We start from the raw sequence: 24,858 nt of genomic DNA on the forward strand, positions 1-24,858 counted from the left end.
GTAATTAATACAAAACCTTTGGGTTTGAGAGAGCAGGGAAAGACTACTTCAATTATTTGATTGGCTTATTTTCTATCTAGAAAGCTCTGTCAATTAAAATTGTATTTATAAAGGAGAGAGTAAATAAAGTATTTTATAAATGAATCTGGAAGAATGAATAGAATTTTTAAGAAGAAAAAAAAGGAAAACGAAATGCTTGTTTATAAGCTAAAAATTAGGCCCCTTCTTACTTCAATTGTTCAACTGACTAAAAATATTGGTTTTAAACCTAAACAATCACAAGTAAAGACATGTGGCGCTAGTGGTAAAGAATCCACCTGCCAAAACAAGAGACTTAAGAGATGCGGGCTCGACCTGGGTCAGGAAGATCCCCTGGAGGAGGGCATGGCAATCTACTATAGTATTCTTGCCCGGAGAATCCCACGGACAGAGCAGCCTGGCAGACTATGGTCTACAGGGTTGCAGAGTCAGACACAACTGAAGTGACTTAGCAGACATGCAGGCACACTCATTAATAGAAATGACAATGTAGAAATGCTATTTTTGAGTTCTCAATTTAATCTGATAGACAAAATATTCCCTATTTGATACTTGGTTTGCCCTGAAGAATTCCATTTCATTTAAAATTTTCTATTCTGGTTGACAAACTGAGAGGGCCTAATTTGAAGGACAGCTTGTAATATGATACACTTGCATTTTTAATTATCATCAAATCTACTTGGATGTCTTGATAACAAAAAAACTAAACCTCTAAAATTCCTTGATCTCTTTCTTCTGTGAAGTACTCTCTCTTATATGTCTCAAAATACATATTTCTATCAATGTGTTTTTACTCTGTACTGTTGAATTACTGGAAGCTAGGAGTCAATCTTAGCAAAATCATTGATGAATAAATTCATACTGTGGACTAGGGAGCGAAGGAATAAACTATAGTCTACATATATATGACTAAAGTTTATATACATCAAATGTGTGCACACACACATTTTGTTTAATTTCTTAAAATATAAATAAAGATAAAATGGAGCTCTAGTTCCTTGTTACAACTGGGTATACAGAAGAAAAACAGAGAACAGACATGGCTGTCTTCTAAAGCTACAGGTTCCCTGACATTTTAAGGAGAGAAAGAAGTCCTTTAAATTTTATTCATTCATTTTGAGAGCTTAATAAGCTCACTGTGAAAATGCTATATCCACAAAGTGAAAGCCATGTGAGTAAAAGCAGAGTCAGATCTCTGTGGAGGCAAAGTATTTCTAAATTCAAGTAATAAAGTCCCTACTGTGCCTCACTGATTGCTCCATATCACAGGAACCAGAGTTATTCTTTCCTATTACACACTTGTTTTTTTTTAATTTTCAAAGCAGACTAGTGCACTAATGTTTCTAGAGTTAATCTGATGCATTATTTACCTTTAAAAACTGATCCTTGATCATATCAAACTTCTGCTTTTCATGCACAGCTCTTGCTGTATTTGTTCCATCAAAAGGTTCTACAATGTTAAATGCACATATAAACAAGATATTATTAAAATGAGAACTTTTTTTTTGATTGAATTACATGAAACTGCCAATATTTTGACAGTTTCTGACCTACATAATAGCAACTGCATCTTCTTAGATTTATGCTTACAGAAAACAGTTTTATAATAGCTATGAATTATCAAAATAGATACAATTAAAGTGAGATGTCTAAAATGAAGTAACCAGCACAGGTATTAAGTCTAAACCACAAAAATATTAAGTCTAAATCACAAAAGTAGGTAAGATTTCTGAAGAATTAGTGAGTCAGGAACCTACTGTGAAAAGAATAAATATAAGTTAAAGAATAAAGAGTTACCAAAAAGAATAAAAGCACTATACCAAGAGATACAGTCAGTGTCAAATACCACAGAAAAGTAATTTTAAATTTAACTTAAAAGACCACTGATTTGTCTAGCAGGAAAAAGGTCAATGCCTTTGTAAGTAGAGGTTTAATATGAGGACGGCAGACAGTACAGAGAATTATGGTGTGACTAAATGGCTTTAAAAAGATGCAGTGAGAACGGTGACTTGTTGGCAATGAAACAGCAAGTGGTCAAGACAAGAGAACAGAAGAGGAAATGGCCTGCCGCCCCCCCCCCCAGCTCAGGGCACATATTTTATTTTTTAAGCTTGGTTCTATTTATTAATTCTTTTGAAATTTTGTGTGTGTTTCCAACATTACCTTCCATGTCTTCATCCTTACTCTACTCACCCTTCACCCACAAAATAAGAGTAGTTCTTATACAGATACAAACTGATTCTATTTAAGAGAACAAGGAAACTGAAGATAAAAGTGAGAAAGGGAGGATAACGAAAGGCATTACGAATGAAATGGGGGCTGAAATAATGCCGGCAGCAGGCATTATTTGAAAGATCCAGCAGGATCTACTTTGAATCAGTAGGATCAAGTCAAGAGTATTTTTCAAAGATAAGAAGATCTATATATGCTATAAAGTTGAAATGAGGGACTAAACAGAAAGAGAATAAAGTTGTTAGAATGAGGGGGAAGACCTCAACAAAGTATGAATCTGATGAAGAGGTTAACTTTAGGTATGTCATATAATCTAATCAGGTCCATAATTTTTAAAATTCCTTTTTTTAATTGCTTGGAAAGGCTATTTCAACAGAGTTTATTATCACTGTACTTCTTAGAACAGATAATGCCATATGTCAAACTATCAAATCACACAGTGTATAGCACTTTAAAACTGTATTTAATATTCACAAGAACCAAGTAACTAGAATAATATAAACACACTGTGCAATTTAGCAAACCAAACAGCAAAGCAGGAGATTCAATTTCACATTTATAAACTCTTAAAATGTTGGATTATAATTCAAGATTAAAATATTTTAAATTTGATGTTTGCCTACAAATGCCAAATTTCAACCCTTTAATGCCTTTTTATCTCAAGTACAAATGTCATCAACGTGGAATCTGTGAGAACAATATTGCCTCTTGAAGTCAGTTTCCACCAACCTAAAAAAGTATTCAACTACATGTAAATTAATTTTAGAGAATAGAATATCTCACAGCATTTAATTTTAAAAGGAAAATCAATTTATAGTCATAAAATCAAGCTCAAGCTTATATCAATTATCAGTATTTAAGCATAAAAAAACTGATTTCATTTCAAAGAATCATCACATGAAGAAAGTATTTTCTTCCACCTATAACTCATGAAACTAAATTTCAGCCAACTACAAGCATGAGGGATAGGGATGCATGTAGACTGCTCATGCATCTACATGAGCAGAACCATTTAACACCTAAATTTATTATTTCTTACAATGAAAGAAGTTTAAATCATGTTTTAAAATTAAAATCTTATGATTAAAAACTTATAAACCACTTTAGGATATAAATGTATTACTTTTACATGAAATATAAGCTGAAATTATTCAAGTGCTTCTGTCAGTACTAGGTAAGTTGGATGGTAAACAGAAAGTAGTTGTGGGAAAACTACCTTCTACACAGATGTATTTATTTCTCCATTCAATACCATCAGGCCTGGGAATGGCTTTGGCTTCACGAACTGAAATCATCTGACTATTCCAGCTGGAAAAAGAAAAACATTCATGTTGTTGTACAGCAGAAACTAATACAACATGGTAAAGCAATTATAGTCCAACTTTAAAGAAAAGAAAAACATTAATCATATTAACTATTTTCTTAACTTCCCTTTTACTATTTTTATTATATCAATAGTTAGGCATACTCTGATTTTCTCATAGAACTGAAATCTGCATTAGCTCTCTGCACCTCAAGTATCATTTCCCCTTCTCTACTTCTTTTGTCTCCATAACACTTAGATTTCTAATCATTTGCTTATGTATGTTATTTATTGTGTCTCCTCTAACTAGATGAAAGCTCCAAGATGCTAAGCTATTTATTTTTGTTTTTTTTTTACTGTTCATTTAGTTGCTTAGTATCAACTAGGTACTCAATAAATATTTTTTGAATAAATAAAAGTAATAAGAAAAATAATCTGTAAGTAAGCAAAAAACTGTTTCTTGTTAAACCCCAGTAAGAATTTTTTAAGAGAGGTAATCTTTTTGTGTTGTTTTTGTATCACTACGTAATTCTTGTTCAGGTGTACCTCTACTGATATGATTTATGGTAGAAATTTTAGAAAAAAGAATACTCTATGAAAACATACTGTTATTGCTGTGTATCAGATGTAGCTGTTTATAGTGAAGTTTTAGTCAAGCAAAACAATTTTATCAGCATGCCTGAAGGTCGACTGTCCAGTCTTTAGTAAGGCCTAGCCTTACACTGTTGTTTTTTTTAATTTATAATAATTTTATATAACTTTCCTTTTTTCAAAAAACATTTGGAAACATATAACTACTCAGCTTGTATTCAAGAGAAAAATGAGTCTGGGGGAAGCTGCTATCTTTTTTTCGCAGTTGCTTTCAGCTCTTTCCATCGTTCCTGTAGGAGGAAGGCGACAGTCTGGGACGTTCTGAACGCAACACTCATTCTACTCTGCCTCTATGTGTCAGAGAATCCATAAGGAAATAACCGTGGATCCAACATGGCACTTGGTTCTGAAAACTGACCAATCTCTATGTTAAACATGCAAGAAAACATTGCATCTTGTGAAGTTTCATAATTGAAAATGATCCTCAAAGTATGACTACTTTTTCTTATTAAGAGTAGAGTTTAGGAATAGCTTGCAAGGACAGCTTTAAATTTTTTAAAATATTTATGCTTTTTAAAAGTAAGTGGGCTGTCAAAAAGAAATACTTAGTATTGGTTACAGTAAGATGTTTTAGGTCCTTAAACATACAGCAGCTCCATTAGCATGGACTTCAAACAGAAAAGAAGTACTGCTCTACTGGTCCCAGTGTGTTTCCAAAATCTTCTTCAAGATAACACTGTAAAGGGGAGAGTTCTATAACACATTGCCAAACCAAACAAGATTACAGCAGAATTACACTTTGTGCTACTTAACTTTATTCCATGTAAGACAACTTTCACTACTAAAAATGAACTTTTTCCTGAGACTCCTTGTTTTAAATATCAACTTATAAGACAGGTGAATCTGCAGTAGAATTAATATTGGAAACATTATGTTAAAAAAAAAAGAGGTGGACTAATTTTTTCCTCTCAGACAAGTTTAAAATACAGAAACATCACATCCTGCTATTAAACTAAAACTTTTACTTCCTTAAATCAAAGAACTCTTATTTCTATTAAATTCAACCCCGAATTTCTAAACTGGATCACAGAAACATATGTGACACATTCATATTCACTTTTTTATCCCTAACCAGATATTATTTAATCTTCAACCTATAATCAGCCCAAATTATTATTTAAATGACTGTATCATCTGAAGTACTTCACAGAGGGGAAAAAAGAATATTTGAATCACTACTATTTAGACTGATTCAAACTGCTGCATTTTTAAAGAACTTTTAAATATATCTAAATTATTAAATACTTCAAATCAGAAAACATGATACATAACTTTTATACAATTTTTAATCTTATAGGTGAATTTCAATGTAGAATTCAAATGGTAATTTAGAAATATTTTTCCTAAACATTTCCTTCTTTAAAACAGGCTCTAAACTAAGACCTTTGTCATATCATATTTCTCTACTGTAACTTCCTTGCCATATGAAAACCTGTTATTGTCACTCAATAATTAAAGTATAAAATAAGACAATCTATAAAAGAGTAATGTTTCAGGGAAAAAAAACACCAGATATAGGACTTAATTTAATCTAAAATAGATTCAGTTCAGTTCAGTCGCTCAGTCGTGTCCGACTCTTTGCGACCCCATGAATCGCAGCACGCCAGGCCTCCCTGTCCATCACCAACTCCCGGAGTTCACTCAGACTCACGTCCATCGAGTCAGTGATGCCATCCAGCCATCTCATCCTCTGTCATCCCCTTCTCCTGCCCCCAATCCCTCACAGCCTCAGAGTCTTTTCCAATGAGTCAGTTCTTCGCATGAGATGGCCAAAGTACTGGAGCTTCAGCTTTAGCATCATTCCTTCCAAAGAAATCCCAGGGCTGATCTCCTTCAGAATGGACTGGTTGGATCTCCTTGCAGTCCAAGGGATTCTCAAGAGTCTTCTCCAACAGTTCAAAAGCATCAATTCTTCGGCGCTCAGCCTTCTTCACAGTCCAACTCTCACATCCATACATGACCACGGGGAAAACCATAGCCTTGATCAGACGGACCTTGGTCGGCAAAGTAATGTCTCTGCTTTTTAATATACTATCTAGGTTGGTCATAACTTTTCTTCCAAGGAGTAAGCGTCTTTTAATTTCATGGCTGCAATCACCATCTGCAGTGATTTTGGAGTCCAAAAAAAATAAAGTCTGACACTGTTTCCACTGTTTCCCCATCTATTTCCCAGGAAGTGATGGGACCAGATGCCATGATCTTCGTTTTCTGAATGTTGAGTTTTAAGCCAACTTTTTCACTCTCCTCTTTCACTTTCATCAAGAGGTTCTTTAGTTCCTCTTCACTTTCTGCCATAAGGGTGGTGTCACCTGCATATCTGAGGTTACCGATAGTTCTCCTGGCAATCTTGATTCCAGCTTGTGTTTCTTCCAGCCCAGCGTTTCTCATGATGTACTCTGCATATAAGTTAAATAAACAGGGTGACAATATACAGCCTTGACGTACTCCTTTTCTTATTTGGAACCACTCTGTTGTTCCATGTCCAGTTCTAACTGTTGCTTCCTGACCTGCATACAGATTTCTCAAGAGGCAGGTCAGGTGGTCTAGAATGCCCATCTCTTTCAGAATTCTCCAGTTTATTGTGATCCACACAGTCAAAGGCTTTGGCATAGTCAATAAAGCAGAAATAGATGTTTTTCTGGAACTCTCTTGCTTTTTCCATGATTCAGCAGATGTTGGCAATTTGATCTCTGGTTCCTCTGCCTTTTCTAAAACCAGCTTGAACATCTGGCAGTTCACAGTTCACGTATTGCTGAAGCCTGGCTTGGAGAATTTTGAGCATTACTTTACTAGCGTGTGAGATGAGTGCAATTGTGTGGTAGTTTGAGCATTCTTTGGCATTGCCTTTCTTTGGAATTGGAATGAAAACTGACCTTTTCCAGTCCTGTGGCCACTGGTGAGTTTTCCAAATTTGCTGGCATATTGAGTGCAGCACTTTCACAGCATCATCTTTCAGGATTTGAAACAGCCTCAACCGGAATTCCATTACCTCTACTAGCTTTGTAGTGATGCTTTCTAAGGCCCACTTGACTTCACATTCCAGGATGTCTGGCTCTAGATTAGTGATCACATCATCATGATTATCTGGGTCGTGATGATCTTTTTTGTACAGGTCTTCTGTGTATTCTTGCCACATCTCCTTAATATCTTCTGCTTCTATTAGGTCTGTACCATTTCTATCCTTTATTGAGCCCATCTTTGCATGAAATGTTCCCTTGGTATCTCTAATTTTCTTGAAGAGATCTCTAGTCTTTCCCATTCTGTTCTTTTTCTCTATTTCTTTGCATTGATCGCTGAAGAAGGCTTTCTTATCTCTTCTTGCTATTCTCTGGAACTCTGCATTAAGGTGCTTGTATCTTTCCTTTTCTCCTTTGCTTTTCGCTTCTCTTCTTTTCACAGCTATTTGTAAGGCCTCCCCAGACAGCCATTTTGCTTCTTTGTATTTCTTTTCCATGGGGATGGTCTTGATCCCTGTCTCCTGTACAATGTCACGAACCTCATTCCATAGTTCATCAGGCACTCTATCTATCAGATCTAGGCCCTTAAATCTATTTCTCACTTCCACTGTATAATCATAAGGGACTTTTATTGGTAAGATATTGGCTTTTTTCATCAGTAATGGTAATGGACTGGTACTCATTTTTTTGTGACAAAGTTATTTTGAGATAAGTGATTAAATTGGAAATGTAGTCTTCAACAACATTACAAAGAAAAACTCAAGTATAGCAAAGATGAAATGATGGATCTGATACCACATGGCTGCATATATGCTAAAACTAGTCAAATTAAGTGAAAAAATGGTATTTTTTTGGTCTTGGTAATTACTAAGGGCTGAGAAGCAAACACTTTGTTAGGGATTTCAAATTCTGTACACAGAAAAAACTTGAATTCTAGAGTTCTGTTTTGACTGGCTTTTCTTCTGCCTGACCCTTTAAATGCTGGTATCGAGACTTTGACTTTTTCAATCTTCTTCAAATGCTAGACCACCCATCCCAGGCTGGGCTTCAGTACTCTGATGTTTCTTTTCCTAAGTCTTTTTCTCTAGCTACTAAGTCCCAGACCAAAATTTACAACAAGATGTCCTGTAGACAACACTCTGCCCACATTTTCAGAACTGAATATACCCTGTCCATGGTCAACTATGAAAATCCGTCCCTTGCACATCCCTCAACTCTCCTACCTGCTCTTGCAGCACTGAACAACTATAATTAAATCTTTATTCCAATCCTTTCCCAAGGTGTGAAACAGGACTGGAGGGAAAAAAAATGCAACCACGTTGACCTTTGAATGTATGATCACTTTAAATTCATGATGACTTAGCTCAAAAGAATCCTAAATGCTACTACCCAGCAGTCATCCTGTATTTCCATGGTTCACTCACTCCTTCACTCTTCTACATAACAATTCATACCTTGTCCTCACTTCTCAAATCTCCTCCCTCACACTCATTCCCCGCTGACGTCCATGCTTCATTTCACTAAAAAAGTCAAGCAGTCAGAAGACAGTATCTACTAGTTCCCACCACATCAGTCCGCGCTTGTCTGTACACAGTTTTCCATCGCTAGAATGAACCGTCAGTGCTTCCACTCCATTTGTGGGATAGACTCCAATTCTTCTCTACTCAACAAGACGACTATTCAACAATTTACTTCAACTTGGACTTCCCTGGTGGCACAGAGGATAAGAATCCACCTGCCAATGCAGGCGACATGAGTTTGAGTCCTGGTCCAGGAAGATCTCACATACTGTGGAGCAACTAAGCCCTAGTACCACAACGACTGAGTCCATGTGCTGCAACTTCTGAAGCCTGTACCTGAAGTCTGAGCACCACAATGAAGAGTAGCCCCCACTCACAAGAGAAAGCCCACACAAAGCAACCAAGACCCAGTGCAGTCATAAATAAACAAATAAAACTATTTTTAAAAATTTACAACTTTTCTGGTATCACCAATTTTACCATCAACATGGGTTACTTCTCCTTTCTAAAAACAAATACTCAACTCCACTTAATCCTTCAATTTCTACCCCCTTTACAAGTACGTAAATTCCCCTAGAGAATTCGCTACACCAGCTGTATCTAAATCCTCCCCTCCCTTTCTCTCTTTAGCTCACACCAATAAGGCTTTTTGTCCATACTGTTACATTAAGACTGCTCCTGCCAAGGGGTCCAGTAGCGTCCACACTGACCAATGCTTCAGTGGTTTTAGTTCTCATTTTGTACTTGATCAATCAAAAATGCAACACAAATAATCACTCCTTCCTCCTCAAATGTTTTCCCCCCTTTGATTCCAAAACACAACATTCTATTGGCTTCCCTCCTTTCTCAATGAGTCTTCCTTTTTAGACTACCATATTACATATTAGTTCCTTCTCATACCTACATCTCATTTTTAGTTCATCTTTGTATTATGATACTTTTCAAATGGAAAAATGAAAAGCATATGGGGAAAAGAATTGGGGGAAGGGCTAGTTAGGGAGTCTGGGATGGACATGTACACACTGCTATATATAAAATGGATAACCAACAAGGACCTGCTGTATAGCAGATGGAACTCAGCTCAATGTTATGTGGCAGCCTGGATGGGAGGGGACTTTGGGGGAGAGTGGACACATGTATATGTATGGTTGAGACACTTCATTATCCACCTGAATCTATTACAGCACTGTTTGTTAATCGGCTATACCCCAATACAAAATAAAATGTTTTTTAAAAAAAATAAAAATAAATAAAATGTTTTTTAAAAATAAAAAACAGAAAACAGCAAAATTCTGTAAAGCAATTATCCTTCAATAAAAAATAAATTTTAAAAAAATGAAAAAACATGAAACTCAAAAGCAATTCAACAGTTGTTAATACTCTGCCACATTTGCTTGTGTGTATACCTATACATGTGTATTTTGAACTAAACCATTTATTAAGCTCTAGCAGAGAGAAACTTCATTTCTTAATCCTTGGGCATATACCTAAAGAATAAGGCCTCCTTTGTAACATTAGCAGCATTAAGACATTAATGTAACTCAAATGCCTTTTATAATTTCACCACCCCAATCAGAAAGCTTCATCCACTGTATTTGATTGTTCCATCTCTTTAATCTGGAAATGTTCCCTCCACTTTTTTAAAACTTGGACTTTTTGAGAAATTAGGCCAGTTGTTTCAGAGTATCTACCTTCTAAATTGTCTCTCTCTCTTCATTGCATTACTAAAACATTCATGTATCTTAACCTTATATACATACGTAAGACATTGGAGTATCTAAGGGTTTATTGATCTTTGGACCTTTTCTCTCTTCTATTTATAGTCCCTTGGTTTTCTCAAAAAGTTTTCTAGCTTTTAAATCCCATCTACCAGATGAAAAACCCCTAAAACTGTGACCTCTCTCCTGCACTCTAGACTTACACATCCAACTCTCTACTTAAAATCTCTACTTGAATATTTTGTGGGTATCTCAATCTTAAAACATTAAAAATCAGTAATGTTTCTCCCTTGCTTTTTGCATTGCACGTAGGGGCATCTCCATACTTTCAGTTGCTTATGTCTCAAACTTTTAAGTCATTCTTGGCTCTTCTCTTTCTCTTTTGTCACATTAATCTGGTACAAATTAAAACGTAAGCAAAATCTGACCACTTTTCATCCACTTCTGCTCCAACCACTTTTATCTAACTAAGTCACATGGTTTCTCTTCACAATACCTTCCTAAATAGTCTCCCTGCTTCTGCCTCTGGCTCCCTCTTCAGTTTACTTTCATCCAGCAACATGTTACAAACTAAATCAGATCAGATAATTTTTCCACTGAAACCCCTTCAGTGATTTCCTACTTTGAGAGAAAAACTCAAAGTTATCAAAATTCATTACAAGACCCTACATGACATGGACTTCCTTAACTCTCTGACATCCTTAACTTCTACACTCTGTTCCAGTCACACTGGTCTCTTTGCTGTTCCTTGAACACGGGCAAACCTCCGCCTCAGGATCTTTGCAGTTGCTCTTCTTTCTGTTTAGAAAGGTCTTCTCCCATGTAGACATGTAACTCACAACTTCCTCTCCACTGGGTCTTTTTTTCAAAGGTCACCTTTTTGGTGAAAATATTCTCTCTCTATGTTAGGTATTAAATGGCGATACAGGTATTAAAACTGCAACAACTACACACATCAGAATCTTTTTTAAAAATTTTTTTCTCCACTTACCACCATCTAACATGGTATACATTTCATTTGTTTATTGTCTGTCTCTCCATGACTCTCTCTACACAAACTCCATGAAGACAGTTTTAATTGCCATATCCCCAGTGAATAGAAAATAGCCTGGTGTAAAGTAGGCACTCAGTGATTTACTGATTAAATAAAATAAGGAATAAGTAAGAATAAGAAAGGAGATAGAAAAATTGGACCTTTGTGTTTCCTTTTTTTAAAAAAAAGTATGTATTTAAGTATGTAAGTATGTACTTTTAATTCAACAGACTGACTAGCAGTAATGACGTGTGACTAGGCATCAAGAAAATAAAGGCAATTATAAAATAGATATCTTTTAAGGTTCCTAGAATCTCTAGTATCTATGAGTCTACAAGATATTTAAACTTGAATTTCTCTTTTTCCTAAAATATGAAATGATTAAACTGACTGCATATTTTTCCAGATTCCCTGAGCCATCTGACCCCCTTTCTCCTATATTGTCAGTTCCCCACTTCTGGGTACATTTCTAGAAACTTGGCTTCATTTTTGTAATTTTCAGCAGCAAGGTTTAAGGAGCAAGCTGTGAGTAAAGTAGGTAAAAAAATCTTAGCAATTTTAAATGGCTGTATAAAAATCTCTGCAACATTTATACCATGTACTCTAGCATCCTTTCACAGGCACTTAATTCTTTGTCTTTCAGTAAAGGGAATTTTTTAACTGAGTATCTCAAACTTCAGAAGAAATCCTTACAAACCCTTCTAATGGCTGCCAGAATTCCTAGAACAGGCACCTAGTTCATTACCATGACTACACTCTTGGCTATGCTCCCTATTGTCAAATTCCTGAAAATATCTGGTATGAAACAACAATGCACTACCTGATCAAACAGGAGATGAACAGGTCACCTGAATCATGCATCGTAATAGCAAGTCTATCTAAAAGCTCAAAACCTCTCTCCAAGCACCAGCATGCTAGTGCCACGCCACACCACACAGCAAGCTCAAAGTGAACTAACACACAAATCTGAATGGCTATCATTCTGTTTCAGTCATTTCATTTGAAAAGCAGGTGATTTTCAAGCCATTTCCCTAGATGTTCTAATCCTAAACGCAACACGGCAGAAAAATACCTTTCCGTCTATAAATCTCTTCCCTCTCTACAAACTATCCCCAATATCTAATTGACATGACACCATAGATACGCTGATGCAGTCTAACAATTAAGCATGTGGCTTTGGAGTCACTGGAATCTGAGTCTTGGTTCTCTGGCTATCTAACCGTATCATCAAAGGACAAAGTTCACAAATTCCCAAAGCTTGAAAGGGAGTTACTGTGAGGATTAAATGAGATAATACATGGGAATCACTCAGCATACTGCAGGGCACTAGGTAAACATTCATGAAACATTAGCTATTATCATTGCAACATCTTAAAAAAGTCTTAACTCCAGAATGATCTTCTCTTATGTCCCATATAGACTTAAATCTTTCTCTATATAAACGAAGGCTCCTCTTTCCTTTATATTTTTGCTGCCTAGACTTATATTCAGGTCCTAATCATTTTTAACCTGGATTCTTAAAACTTCATTCTTATTGAACTACTTTCCTTTAGCACTTTTCTTACTCCTTTTGTTAACCGAATTCAGTAATTTTTAAGTCACCTTAAGGATCTTTGACTTACATCCATAATCTTTATCCTTCAAAATGATTCTATAACAAGTATTTTCCAAGTACCAATTATCTGGCATTGGGCAAGGTAATGGAGGCACAAAAAAACAAAACAGATGGAAGTTTATTTGAAGGAATTTAAAGAATACGTCTTCAGGCCCCATGTTTCATCTTATATGAGTCAGGTTTCTTCAAAACTACTGTATGACAGCAGACAGTATCAACATTTCAGTAAAGTATCATAGTTAAGAGAGTGAATTTCACATTCAAAATTATCTGAAATATTCCCCTTACTACCTATGAGATTTTTGACCAGTTTCCTTACCTCTCTGTATGTCCCACTGGTAAAACAGGCATAAAATAACACCAACTCATGTAAACTCAATGAGATAATGCGTATGATCTCCTTTGAACAGTTTTTCCCACCAAGTAATAGCAATTTATTACTCTTACTATTACTGTTCCCTTCTCCAAACCTTTCCAAAACAGTATCCTATGGTTATTGTACTCTCCTCCTCTAATGTTTTAACCACTCCTAAATTCTCTCATTCCCTCCTTCAAGCTTTCCCAAACTGATCAGAAGAGTTGCACACAATTCCTAATTCCACTCTATCTGGACTAAGAACTCCCGTAAGAACTTCCAGTTATGGCCAGCCCAATCATACACTTTACTATTTCATGTCTACATATCACTCTCACCAAAAGAGAAAAAATGAGAAGTATTCTTTGATGTATATACCATACAAACACAACTATTTATCCAGATTATCTAGTATTAACTACATCTTTTTCCAAGTTTGTTTTAGCGTGTTTTTTATTACAAATTTTAAGTTCCTATAAAATGTATATTCCAAATTATATAACATCTGCAAGGAGACCCAACCAGTCTACCCTAAAGGAGATCAGTCCTGGGTGTTCACTGGAGGGATTGATGTTGAAGCTGAAACTCCAATACTCTGGCTACCTGATGCAGAGAGCGGACTCATTTGAAAAGACCCTGATGCTGGGAAAGATTGAGGGCAGGAGGAGAAGGGGACGACAGAGGATGAGATGGTTGGATGGCATCACCGACTCAATGGACATGGGTTTGGGTGGACTCTGGGAGTTGGTGATGGACAGGGAGGCCTGGCGTGCTGCAGTTCATGGGGTCACAAAGAGCTGGACACGACTGAGCGACTGAACTGAACTGACACAGGACCAACACATTTATTCAGGTCTTACTATGTAAAGAGACAGCTAAATATAAAAGGGGATCACTACTGAAATCAATCGGTCATGTCTGACTCTTTGCGACCCCATGGACTGTAGCCTACCAGACTCCTCCATCCACGGGATTCTCCAGGCAAGAGTACTGGAGTGGGGTGCCATTTCCTTCTCCAGGGCATAGTAGGCTTACTAAACTCTAATTTTTTTCATTAGCTTGAAACAGGATTATCATTAGGTATTACATTTTATAAACGATGCATTTCTGAACTAGTTTATAACAATGAAATTGATAAATACAGTTTCTGACCCAATTTGTAACATTTACTTATAAAACAAATATACACAATTTGAAGTTTCACTTACTCAAATTCTGTAGCATAATACTTAAGAAAGCCCAGTAAGAGGTCCCCAAGGTTTGAGTCGTTCTTTGAGAGGTAAGGAGGAACATTACATGGTGCTTGATGTACAAGGTGCAACTGTATAGAAGGACTGAAAGATTCCTATCAAAAAGAAAAAGGGAAGATGTGTGAGGCCATTGAAAAACACACCCCCAAAAAACCTTATAAATCCTAACATAAGGCTGTCTGGAGAAGAGAGAATTTTCTTTATGTTGGCAATTTGGAAATTTGCAGATTTTCTCCCAGTAAAGATTTCAACAATGTATGGGCTAAGTCAGAAAGAACCTGAAAAACGAAGATATTCTAATCCTCAACTGAGGTATATCACTCAGTTAACCAAATGAATTCTCATGGTAGCGAAAGATTTTTTAATTCATAAATAAAACCTTACAGTACACACCAAGATTCCATCTAATAAATATAGGTTTCTTTATAAATATATCTCAAGGTAAGAGCTTTTTCTAACTGCCACTTAAAATTTCTCACAAAGGTCATAAAAGTTTAAGACATAAATAGTACTGACACTGTATTTTAAGATTTTTTACAATTTTATTTCATTTTTGTATGTTGCATTTTAGAGGGAATAGAAATAATGTTCAACATGAAATGAACTTGAAAAATAAATCAGCAAGCAATATTGAGCTACTCTCTTTTAGTACAATATTCATAAAGAAGAATATCATGTGCTTGCATTCCAGGCCCAAAGAAGTCACCTACTGGAAAGAACACCAATGAGTACTTATGGAATGCCATTCCTTTTCGTATCTGATCTTTCCCTTATTAGCAGCAAGTTATGGCTGTCAACTAAACTGAACTATAGAATTTCTCAAGTAATACATATCCATTATGTTAGAAAATACTTTTTCAGGTAATTTTCACAGTGCCCTCAGAAAAGGTTTTCTATATTCTCCTTTGCCACCCGAGTAGAAACAGATTTTAAAACAAAACAACTAAACAAAAAGATGAATTGGTTAACCAGACATCAGAATGACAACTACACTTAAGGTTCTCAACTACCCAACAGACCAAACTTGGGTTTACGGATATTAATTCAGTTAATAAAATCTGAATAACCCCAGTAACACGGAGAAATAGCGTAGTGCACCTACTTAATGGTAGTCTCAAAATACATCAGTAAAAACAAGGGGCAAGAAAATAAAAACATCTCCTCCTGCCCCATTACCGTAATTCTATCAATAATTTTAACTACCAAGAAGGGATTATCTTTCTGCCCAAAGAAAAATCTCCAATTCACAAAGATGGCATTCCTAAAGGTGGGACTTGCCTCACATGTCTAATAGATTTACTACTACAGTCTATGACCCAAGTAGAAAGACTAGGGGGAGTAGGCGACAAGCACTGACTTGTAGCAGCAGAAGGAAGAGCAGGCCTCTGACTTGTCTTACTCTTACTTCTTCTCTTACGTGTTAAGCATAAATTTGGGCTTAGGACCTTAAAAAGTGTAAAATTTAAATAATATTCTCCAGCAAATTAAACAAAAAGGTATAAGTTCAAATGACAGGAAATAGAAAAGTGGGTCACTGTTTAACAATTTCTGCTCTGAAAGCTTAATTTTGATTTCTAGCACTTAGCACAATAAACATTCAATTTACAAAATGATGCTGAAACAGAGAGCCATTTTCTTACCTGAAGTTTAAAACTCTGAACCTCTTTTAAAATTTCTATTTTTTTCAGTAACTTAAAGAAAGACATCAGTAATTGTGAGATTAAAACTATAGAGTTATAAGACCTATTGTATTAAAATGCTGAAAGACCCTGGTCAGTGTTCTCTTAGCGCCACTGTTCTTTTTCAAGATCATATATAAAAAGGGTCGTATCATACCTACTGAGGGAGAACTAAAGGAGAAATACAAACAAACAAACAAACAAAAGGCTCCAATTAAAAGAAGCTACAAGTAAAAAAGAATTCTATTTAACCTTAAGTAATCCCCATTTTTGGTAATCATTCATATTACAGAAAGATTTTCTGCTTTAAGAAAAATTTCATCCAAGTTATTTCTTTAAAAGGAGCTCCGCAATTGCATTTCTGTATTGAAATAGAGTATGTTACTTCAGCTAGGATGAAGGTGGGCAGAGTTTAAGCTAACACATTAGAAAGCACAGAAAGAGTAAGCCAAAAGCCAAAGAAATAAAAGCAGCGTTTAAAACTACAATCTAAATCCACAGAAAAACAATTTAACCAATACAATGTAACACCTGTTTCTTACAGCGCTTTTTCCCTTTGGATTATCGATATTTCCTGGTTTAATTTTTTTAACACAGAAAATATATTTATTATTTTTTAAGGTTCTGTCTTATTTTGGGCTTCTGATTTATGCAATGACTTAATTCCTAAAAACATTTTCCAAATGATATTTAAGTGCTGAAGATACATATCTTCCATTTCTCTTCACAATACCAAATTAAGAAAAATTTAAATAAGTAATCTCTTGAAAAACATCTGAAAAGTCTGTTTCTGTCCATACAACTGCCTAACAAAAACACCTTTTGCCAGACTCCATCACTTTTTGAGGCTGTGTCATAATCTTCAAAGTCCAAAATGTGGGCAATTAAGCACTTTCTGGACTACATTAAACCGGGTTAACTTGTTTACTTGGTAACTGTTCTTTAAAGAAAAGTATAGCTTAAATGAAAGATGACTGTTTTCCATCTCTAGGCAAAGAAATATAAGCTGTACAATTTTCTAAGAAAATGAATTACTAAAGCCTAGAAAGAAATGTTGAAGATCTCAAAGAAAAGGATAACTGATACAGAGCATTTAAGTGGAGTTATACGTGAAAGAAAAAGAACTAAATGATACACTGAAGTTCTACCAAGATTTAACTAGATGCAGATTATCACTAATCTAGTGATGTATATTAAAGATTGATAATTAAATTGCCTTTAAACTTTATCTGATATGAGATCTTCCAACTTTTGAAAGGTGTTAAAGTATTTAACACAAAATAGAAGTACTATTATGAAGTGGTGAAGAGCCTGAGTTCTGGAGTCAGGCCTAGGTATGAAACCTTGTTGTTCCATTAGCTACATGAACTTAACCACGATACCAAGCTTTCCAAAGGTTAAGCTCCTTCATCCATAATACAAGGAAAATAGCATTCACAGGGCTGTTTATGCAAATTATATGACATAATGTATATGGAAAGAAAGGTAACAATAGTATTACCTACTTATTAATTATTCAGTATACGCCAGGCACCATCATTATTTTAACTGCACCTTTACAATAACACACTATGGTTACCTCCAGCAACTTCCAATATATTACTTTGGAATTAACTTTGGTTTTTGAAAATAGGAAGATATCACTAGGGAAGGAAACAAATATAAGTTGTCTTGATAAATCTACTTAGCGTAAGTGAGGTAAATCTCATAAAATGCTTACATTAAAATAAAAATCCCTTCAGATACTTAATCTGAGTTTATATATTTAAACTTCTCAGCTTCATTTCTTTAACTCAATAGTAAACACTCTGTCCTCTATCACTGATGTTGCTTTTTTAAGTCAATAATTAAGAAGTAATAATCAATAATGCTATATATCGTGATATAGTTTTCAAAGATAAAGATGTGTTTTATCCTTTTCTTTCATAACTGAATATCACAACTGAATTGAATTACACTAACTTTCTAATTAATATTTTCTAAAAAAATTTTGAAAAAAAACATGAAAATGACAAAAAATAATATACTGAACAATATATTTTTAATCCTATTTTAATTATATCAGAGAAGCTCAAAATTTAAAATGTTCTTCCCTTGTAAAGTAATAGGAAAGTTTTTCTGTCACTGTAAAGTTTTTTTAATTATTCTCAAACTATAAGCTGAAATTTTGTCATATCAGCTTTTCTTAAAGGAAGGTATACAAATACATCTGTATAGGAACAATTAGACAATAAATAAATAAAATGTTGTAAGCAACACAAATTGACTACTACTATCATTCTGCCTTTCCCCAGGCAGCATAGTATAAAGGAAAAAAAAACAGTTCTTGCATTCATAATTTGTGACTAAACAGCTTGGATCAATCATGTAACCTTTCTAAGGAGAATACTTTATATTTGCCTAGGACTGAAGATATTGTATATAAAGGTTGTACGTTCTGACATAAATAAGTGGAAGTGAAAGTCGCTCAGTCGTGTCTGATTCTTTGTGACCCCATGGACTATAGTCCATGGAATTCTCCAGGCAAGAATACTGGAGTGGGTAGCCTTTCCCTTCTCCAGGGGATCTTCCCAACCCAAGGATCGAACCCAGGTCTCCCACATTACAGGCAGATTCTTTACCAGCTGAGCCACAAGGGAAGCCCTCTGATATAAAATAAACAATAAATAAATGATAGTGACTACTAGTAATAAGAAACAAGCTAATTTAATTCCTCCATCAGAGGGACCAATGAAAAAAATTCTCCACTCATTGGCTTACAGGTTTCATACAATACAAAAAAACCTGCGGAGCAGAAGAGTGGGTATTAAGTCCTTATCCATGTAAGTATCAATCTTATAGTAAAGGTAATATGATTTAAATATTTAGGACAATGTAACCACACATGAAAGCAAGTTAAGATATTCTTAAGCCTAGCAGGGCTTTGCTATTAATACTTTTCAAAGCCTTGGAGCTGGGCTAGTACGAAATCTATTTCCTGGTTACAGGTGTAGAAGTAAGATTATTAGCGAAACAGGGTGGAGAATATAGGTTTAGAGGTAGTGCACGTGAACAGAAATCAGGACCCAGTGATGGGAGAAAGCTAGGTGATTAGAAAAATGAAACACAGAAATAAAAATGAGGCTCTTTAAACTAGAATATACCAGTAAGAATTTTATCTTATCATAAAAGTAATGCTTCTGTTTCTCAGCATAATGCTATTAAACTGAAACTTAATCAGCATTTATATTAGTAAAAAGAGTTCCAGGTAATACAGCATTTTAAGTAAGATTTCCATAGAAGCATCTTTCAAAACACAATAATAGATTCTTCAAAGGATAAGTTAAAACTATTAAATCCTGTGTATATTGAATAATATATGCAGCTCTTGCCACACTGAAACCTAGGTGTTTAAAGAACAATAAAGTTGGGACAATAAATGAAATAGTAAACACCCAGTCATTATCTTTGACTTTTCAGTATGAACTAAAAAATTAATACTTTATAGAGGGAAGAAAACGTTCAAGAATAGGTCCAAAAGTTCACGTTACTTACATTTCTACACTTTCTGAAGTCTTCTTTGTCATACTACTTTAAAAAAAGCATAAATACTGATACCCAGCTATACTATACATTCATTATAATAGTTCTTCATAGCAGAAATTTATTTTTAAAAGGAGGAAGATGAGACAGATTCCAGAAGGTTCTTCCTGTTAAATGGTCTCTTCTCATAGACGACCCCCCATGAACTGAGAGGCCCCCACTGCAGCAAGACTCTATTTACAGTGATCCAGTATTATCCAGCGCCTCACATGTGAGCATTACAAGAATAACCGATGTTCAAAAATAAGAACACCACTTCTCAATCATCAAAGATTATGTTACATTTAATTTAGATTATATGTCAATATATTTATTATATTTTCTCATACATATAAAATATGTTCTTTGAAAAACTTTGATCACTCAACAGGGATGTTATGTTTCCTATACAACATTGACTAGTAAGTTTAGAAAACTATTCTTAGAAGTTTATGAATTAACAGGTAAAAATGTGGTTTTAAAAGGCTGGTTAAACATTCTACACAAGCAGCTTAAATATTATTTCCAAAAAAACCAGGAACAAGAATGACTATGGAGGAAAACAGAAATGGTAAGACTTATATAAATAAAACAAAGAAACAATGAAATCTGGAAAAAAAGAAAAGAACATTAAAACTAGAAAAGAAAAAAAATATTCATATAGATTATTAATATGTATGTTACCTAGGTTTCTCTAAACTCAAACTGAGTATATATTAAACTTTTTCTAGTAGGCACACTTCATTTCTTGAGGGTTTCTAATTAACTTCACCAGGATTCTTAATAATGTACACACAAGGACAGTGTACATGTTACCTCTTAGAATGTTACTTGATAAGAGCAGACGAAACATTAAAAGGTTATCCAATTGTTCAACTTCTTAGCGCACACGGAATTCTATCATCTCAACTTGCTTTGTTTGTAGCAATGGTTCCTAAGGCTCACCTGACTTCACATTCCAGGATGTCTGGCTCTAGGTGGAATTTTTTCCCCTGATTTCAGATTACACGTATGTTAGGCTGTAAAACTTCTGAGCTACTAAAGAAATGTTCTAAAATTATATTTTAAAGTAACATGAAAAAAACTGGTCTGAGTTCAAATGTGCTTTCACCAACTAAGTATATTTAATTCCCATTAATGATAATCATGAGTGTTATACAAAAAGTTCCATCATTAACATAAAGGACAAGACTGTCTGCTAATAATCAAATGAAATAGCAGAGACTTCCAAAAAATTATATGAAACATTTTTAACATTCTAGTGGTCAATGTTTACCTCAGCCTATGTAGAAAATATTATCATAACTTAGAAGGTAACTATTTCTACTTTTATATTCACAATAATATTGCACATAATAGTTCCACATATACTTGTCATAACAGGTATTATAATAATTTATAAGAAACACTTACTGGGTAAATTTTTTGGATGGATGGAAGGATGGGTTCAGGTAAGGCTATAAAAAGAAAAAGTTTAAAGCTGCCGTGATTCATGTAATTCATTTTACAAAGCAATAATTTGTCAGCTACCCCCAGGTATAAGACTATATGGGTTTATGTTAAAATTCAACAGTTTTCACATATTTTGTGAAATTAATTCTGATCCCTAAAAATTAAAATTCAAAATATATCAAAGTTGACATTTTAAGGTCTGTTAATAAGTTATGTATGCTTCTATGTAAAACAATGTTCCTTACATGGTTTTAGAAAAATAGATCATCAATAAATGGACACACATTTGGTCCAACATTAGACACACACACAAAATAAGCAAGACAAGGATTGTGCTACAGATATTAAACAGACATTGTTAAGATGGTTGTAACTATCAAAAAAAACTTTGAAAGTACAGTTCAACGGCACTACATCGTAAGAAGAACAGTTCTATCCTAATTGTTTCTTTATTATTTAATTTCTTCTAACAATAATATCAAAATTGAGATAGTTTTAGAAAATTGATCTATTGAGGAAAAAGCTGAAAAAAAATCTTCAACTTCATTTATATATTTTAAAAAAGAAAACCTCAGCAAAGCTTAGAAATCTAAATCAGGAGATCTGTACCAATCCACTATAAAATAAAATTTTATACAAAAAATCACTATCTTCATATGTCACTGTATTTTTTAACTGCCATTCTTCACCCTTCAATAGCTTTCCCCAAATCCAACTTCATTAAATGCATTAACTGTAATTTCACATCATTATAATGGAATAACACGAAAGGCAAAGTGCTTAATACTTACAATATAAGAAATAACTATAAAATACAGTGTCTTGAATATGGTAAGATACAAATAATACATTTATAAGATTTCTTTAAGATTAAAGACCAATATAATACTCCATAGTAAACTATGTGCTTAAGAATTATAAATACATTATATATACAGCTGACCCTTGAAGAATTCAGGGGTTAGGGGTGCCAACCCCTATACAGTTGAAAATCTGCATATAACTTTATATAGTTGGCTCTCTATATCCGAGGTTTTAAATCTACAGATTCAACCAACTATAAATCATGTAATAAATACTGTGCTCTCTCTCTCTCTCTCTCTCTCTCTATATATATATATATATATATATATATATATAAAAATCTGTAAGTAGATCCACACAATTCAAACCTATGCTGTTCAAGGGCCAACAGTAATTAAATAAATTCAGTAACAAAGAATCATTAATTCACTTTTAACCTGCTGTTTAGCAAACATCTTTAAGTATGGAATACATTAATGAACACAAAATCAACCATTATGATCAATTTACATGGTCCCCAACTATGATTATAAATGTATAAATTTTTACCACATAGTACAAAGTAGGATGCTTTATTTAAATATCTTTTCTGTATCATACTTCACACCCAAGTTGAAAATTAGAACAAAATAATAAATAAAATAAAATTAGAATAAATTTCCATGATAGTATAGAACGTTCACAATATATGACTAAGAATATTAGGGGAAAAAAACTCACTCATTACTTACCAGAATCACCCTCAGGAAGTAAGGCTATATATTTTCTTTCCCTAAAGGCATTCAAATGCTCAATTCTAGAAGACCCTACAAATAAACTCAAGCCCCAGTCACTTAATCTTAAAAGTCTCTGTATTTGTCTAACATTTTAATTGCATTTTAATAATTTTCATTATAACACAGACGTCAAATTGAAAACTCTTACTAGAAATTAAAGTCTAGAAATCTAAATTCTATATCCACTGAACACTCCCAGTAAAATAAGACTGCAGAAAATTTTTTAAAAATATTATCTCATTCTAGTGACAGAATCATAACTAGAATGCTAGAAGAGAAAAATAAACACAAACCACTGGAATAGGGCCTTTCAATAGATAAAGAGTCTTTAGAATTAACCAATGTGGAAGTTTTTGAGGGTAGGGTTATCATTCAATAAATCCTTGCCTTAAAAATATAAAAACACTAGTCATTAGAGAAGCAATTAATGTACTCTGGCAATTATTTATCAATGCTATCCTGATAGTAACCTCGAAACATTTAGTTTTTCCAAATATTTTATTCCAAAGCAATATAGATTCTGGAAGAATCTCTGTAACATCTATTATGACATCTATTTTGAAGTCACAATATTTTGCTCTCTCAAAAGCAAAATAAGACAAGTTTATTATTAAAAGATATGATCAATAGGTAATACCTTGAACAGATTTAATCTATACAATTTTATTTTGCCTGTATTTCGAATGAGAGCTTTCTTGTCAGGCCTTCACTAATTTATACACATTCACATTCCATGCTAATTCATCAAAGATTACACTTAAAGAAAAAAAGCAGATCCTCAACAACACTAAACAACCACTAATTTTGAAAATGCAAGAAAAATTTAAAAATGCCTAAAGATAGATCTATACCTGGTAACATGGTAAACAGTCCACTACTATTCATTCACTCATTGTTTCTAACCAATTGACACTTTTGCCTTTACCATTAACTCTTAATATTAGATTGCTAGTAAACTCTCTCCTCAATGAGTTTTCCCCTCATGCTTTTGTGAGTCACATTTTCAAGCATACGGAGTTTGTGACTGGGGCTTCCCAGGTGGCTCAGACAATAAAGAATCTGCCTGCAATGCAGGAGATCCAGATTCTATCCCTGGTTTGGGAAGATCCCCTAGAGTAGGGAATGGCTACCCACTCCAGTATTCTTGCCAAATTCCACGGACAGAGGAGCTTGGCATGCTACAGTCCTGATTGTTGAAATTTGTGCTAGGAAATGCATTAGTTAACCTTTTCAACCTTTCTACACAGAGAGGACCCATTTCCTTTCTCTGTTCATGGCAGAAAAGACATTAAAGCATTTAAAGTTAAATGAAACTTAAGGGTCATCTAATCTAACTATTAGTGTTACAGATGAATATTAAGGCCAGCGAGGTAGAATTACTTGGCCAAAATCACAAAAATTAGTTAACTGTGGCAGAGCTAGAACTGCTCAATACACCTAAAGACTCTTGCATGACAAGAAAAGCAATTACTTCAGTCTCTCTAATTTCTTCTAGGGAGGAAGGGGTTAAATCTGACAAAGTACAGAATTACACAGTATGTCTGGGTAGCTGATGTCTTTTAACAAATACCTAGAAATGGCTGATTAGAGTGTCATAAATTACTAATCACCTTAGTAAATAAGACCACTTTGTCAAGAAAAAAAATATATTTAACAAAATCTAAACCAAATTTTAACATGATTTTATTACACTGGTAAAATACTAATATTTGAATTTGTCTTTTTTTTTTGGCCAAGTTGCACAGCATGAAGGATCTTAGTTTCCCAATCAGTTATGGAACCCAGGTCCTCTGCAGGAGAAATGTGGAGTCTTAACCACTGGACCACCAGGGAAGTCCCACTAATATTTGAATTGCTTACAAAACCTCCATGGGGCCTCTGAGTCCTAAAAAAGCAATCAAATTAAAATTTCT

The 24,858-nt window shown here is 34.3% G+C and overlaps 1 protein-coding gene across 15 annotated transcripts in view; it reads right to left on the reverse strand.

Annotated features, from left to right (window-relative positions):
* The window catches only part of TENT2 (terminal nucleotidyltransferase 2), a 63,884-nt gene that overhangs the window by 1,783 nt on the left and 37,243 nt on the right, over window positions 1–24,858 (reverse strand). For all 15 annotated transcript variants that reach the window (XM_040225892.1, XM_040225889.1, XM_040225882.1 and 12 more), the window contains 4 exons: window positions 21,327–21,370; window positions 14,632–14,768; window positions 3,488–3,579; window positions 1,410–1,489 (listed from right to left, as the gene is read on the reverse strand). In XM_040225892.1, the coding sequence (XP_040081826.1) occupies window positions 1,410–1,489; window positions 3,488–3,579; window positions 14,632–14,768; window positions 21,327–21,370 (353 nt within the window). The remainder of the gene's footprint in view (window positions 1–1,409; window positions 1,490–3,487; window positions 3,580–14,631; window positions 14,769–21,326; window positions 21,371–24,858) is intronic.

Source organism: Oryx dammah, unplaced genomic scaffold (genome assembly GCF_014754425.2).
Source record: "Oryx dammah isolate SB20612 unplaced genomic scaffold, SCBI_Odam_1.1 HiC_scaffold_26, whole genome shotgun sequence".
In the NCBI taxonomy this organism is placed as follows: domain Eukaryota; kingdom Metazoa; phylum Chordata; class Mammalia; order Artiodactyla; family Bovidae; genus Oryx; species Oryx dammah.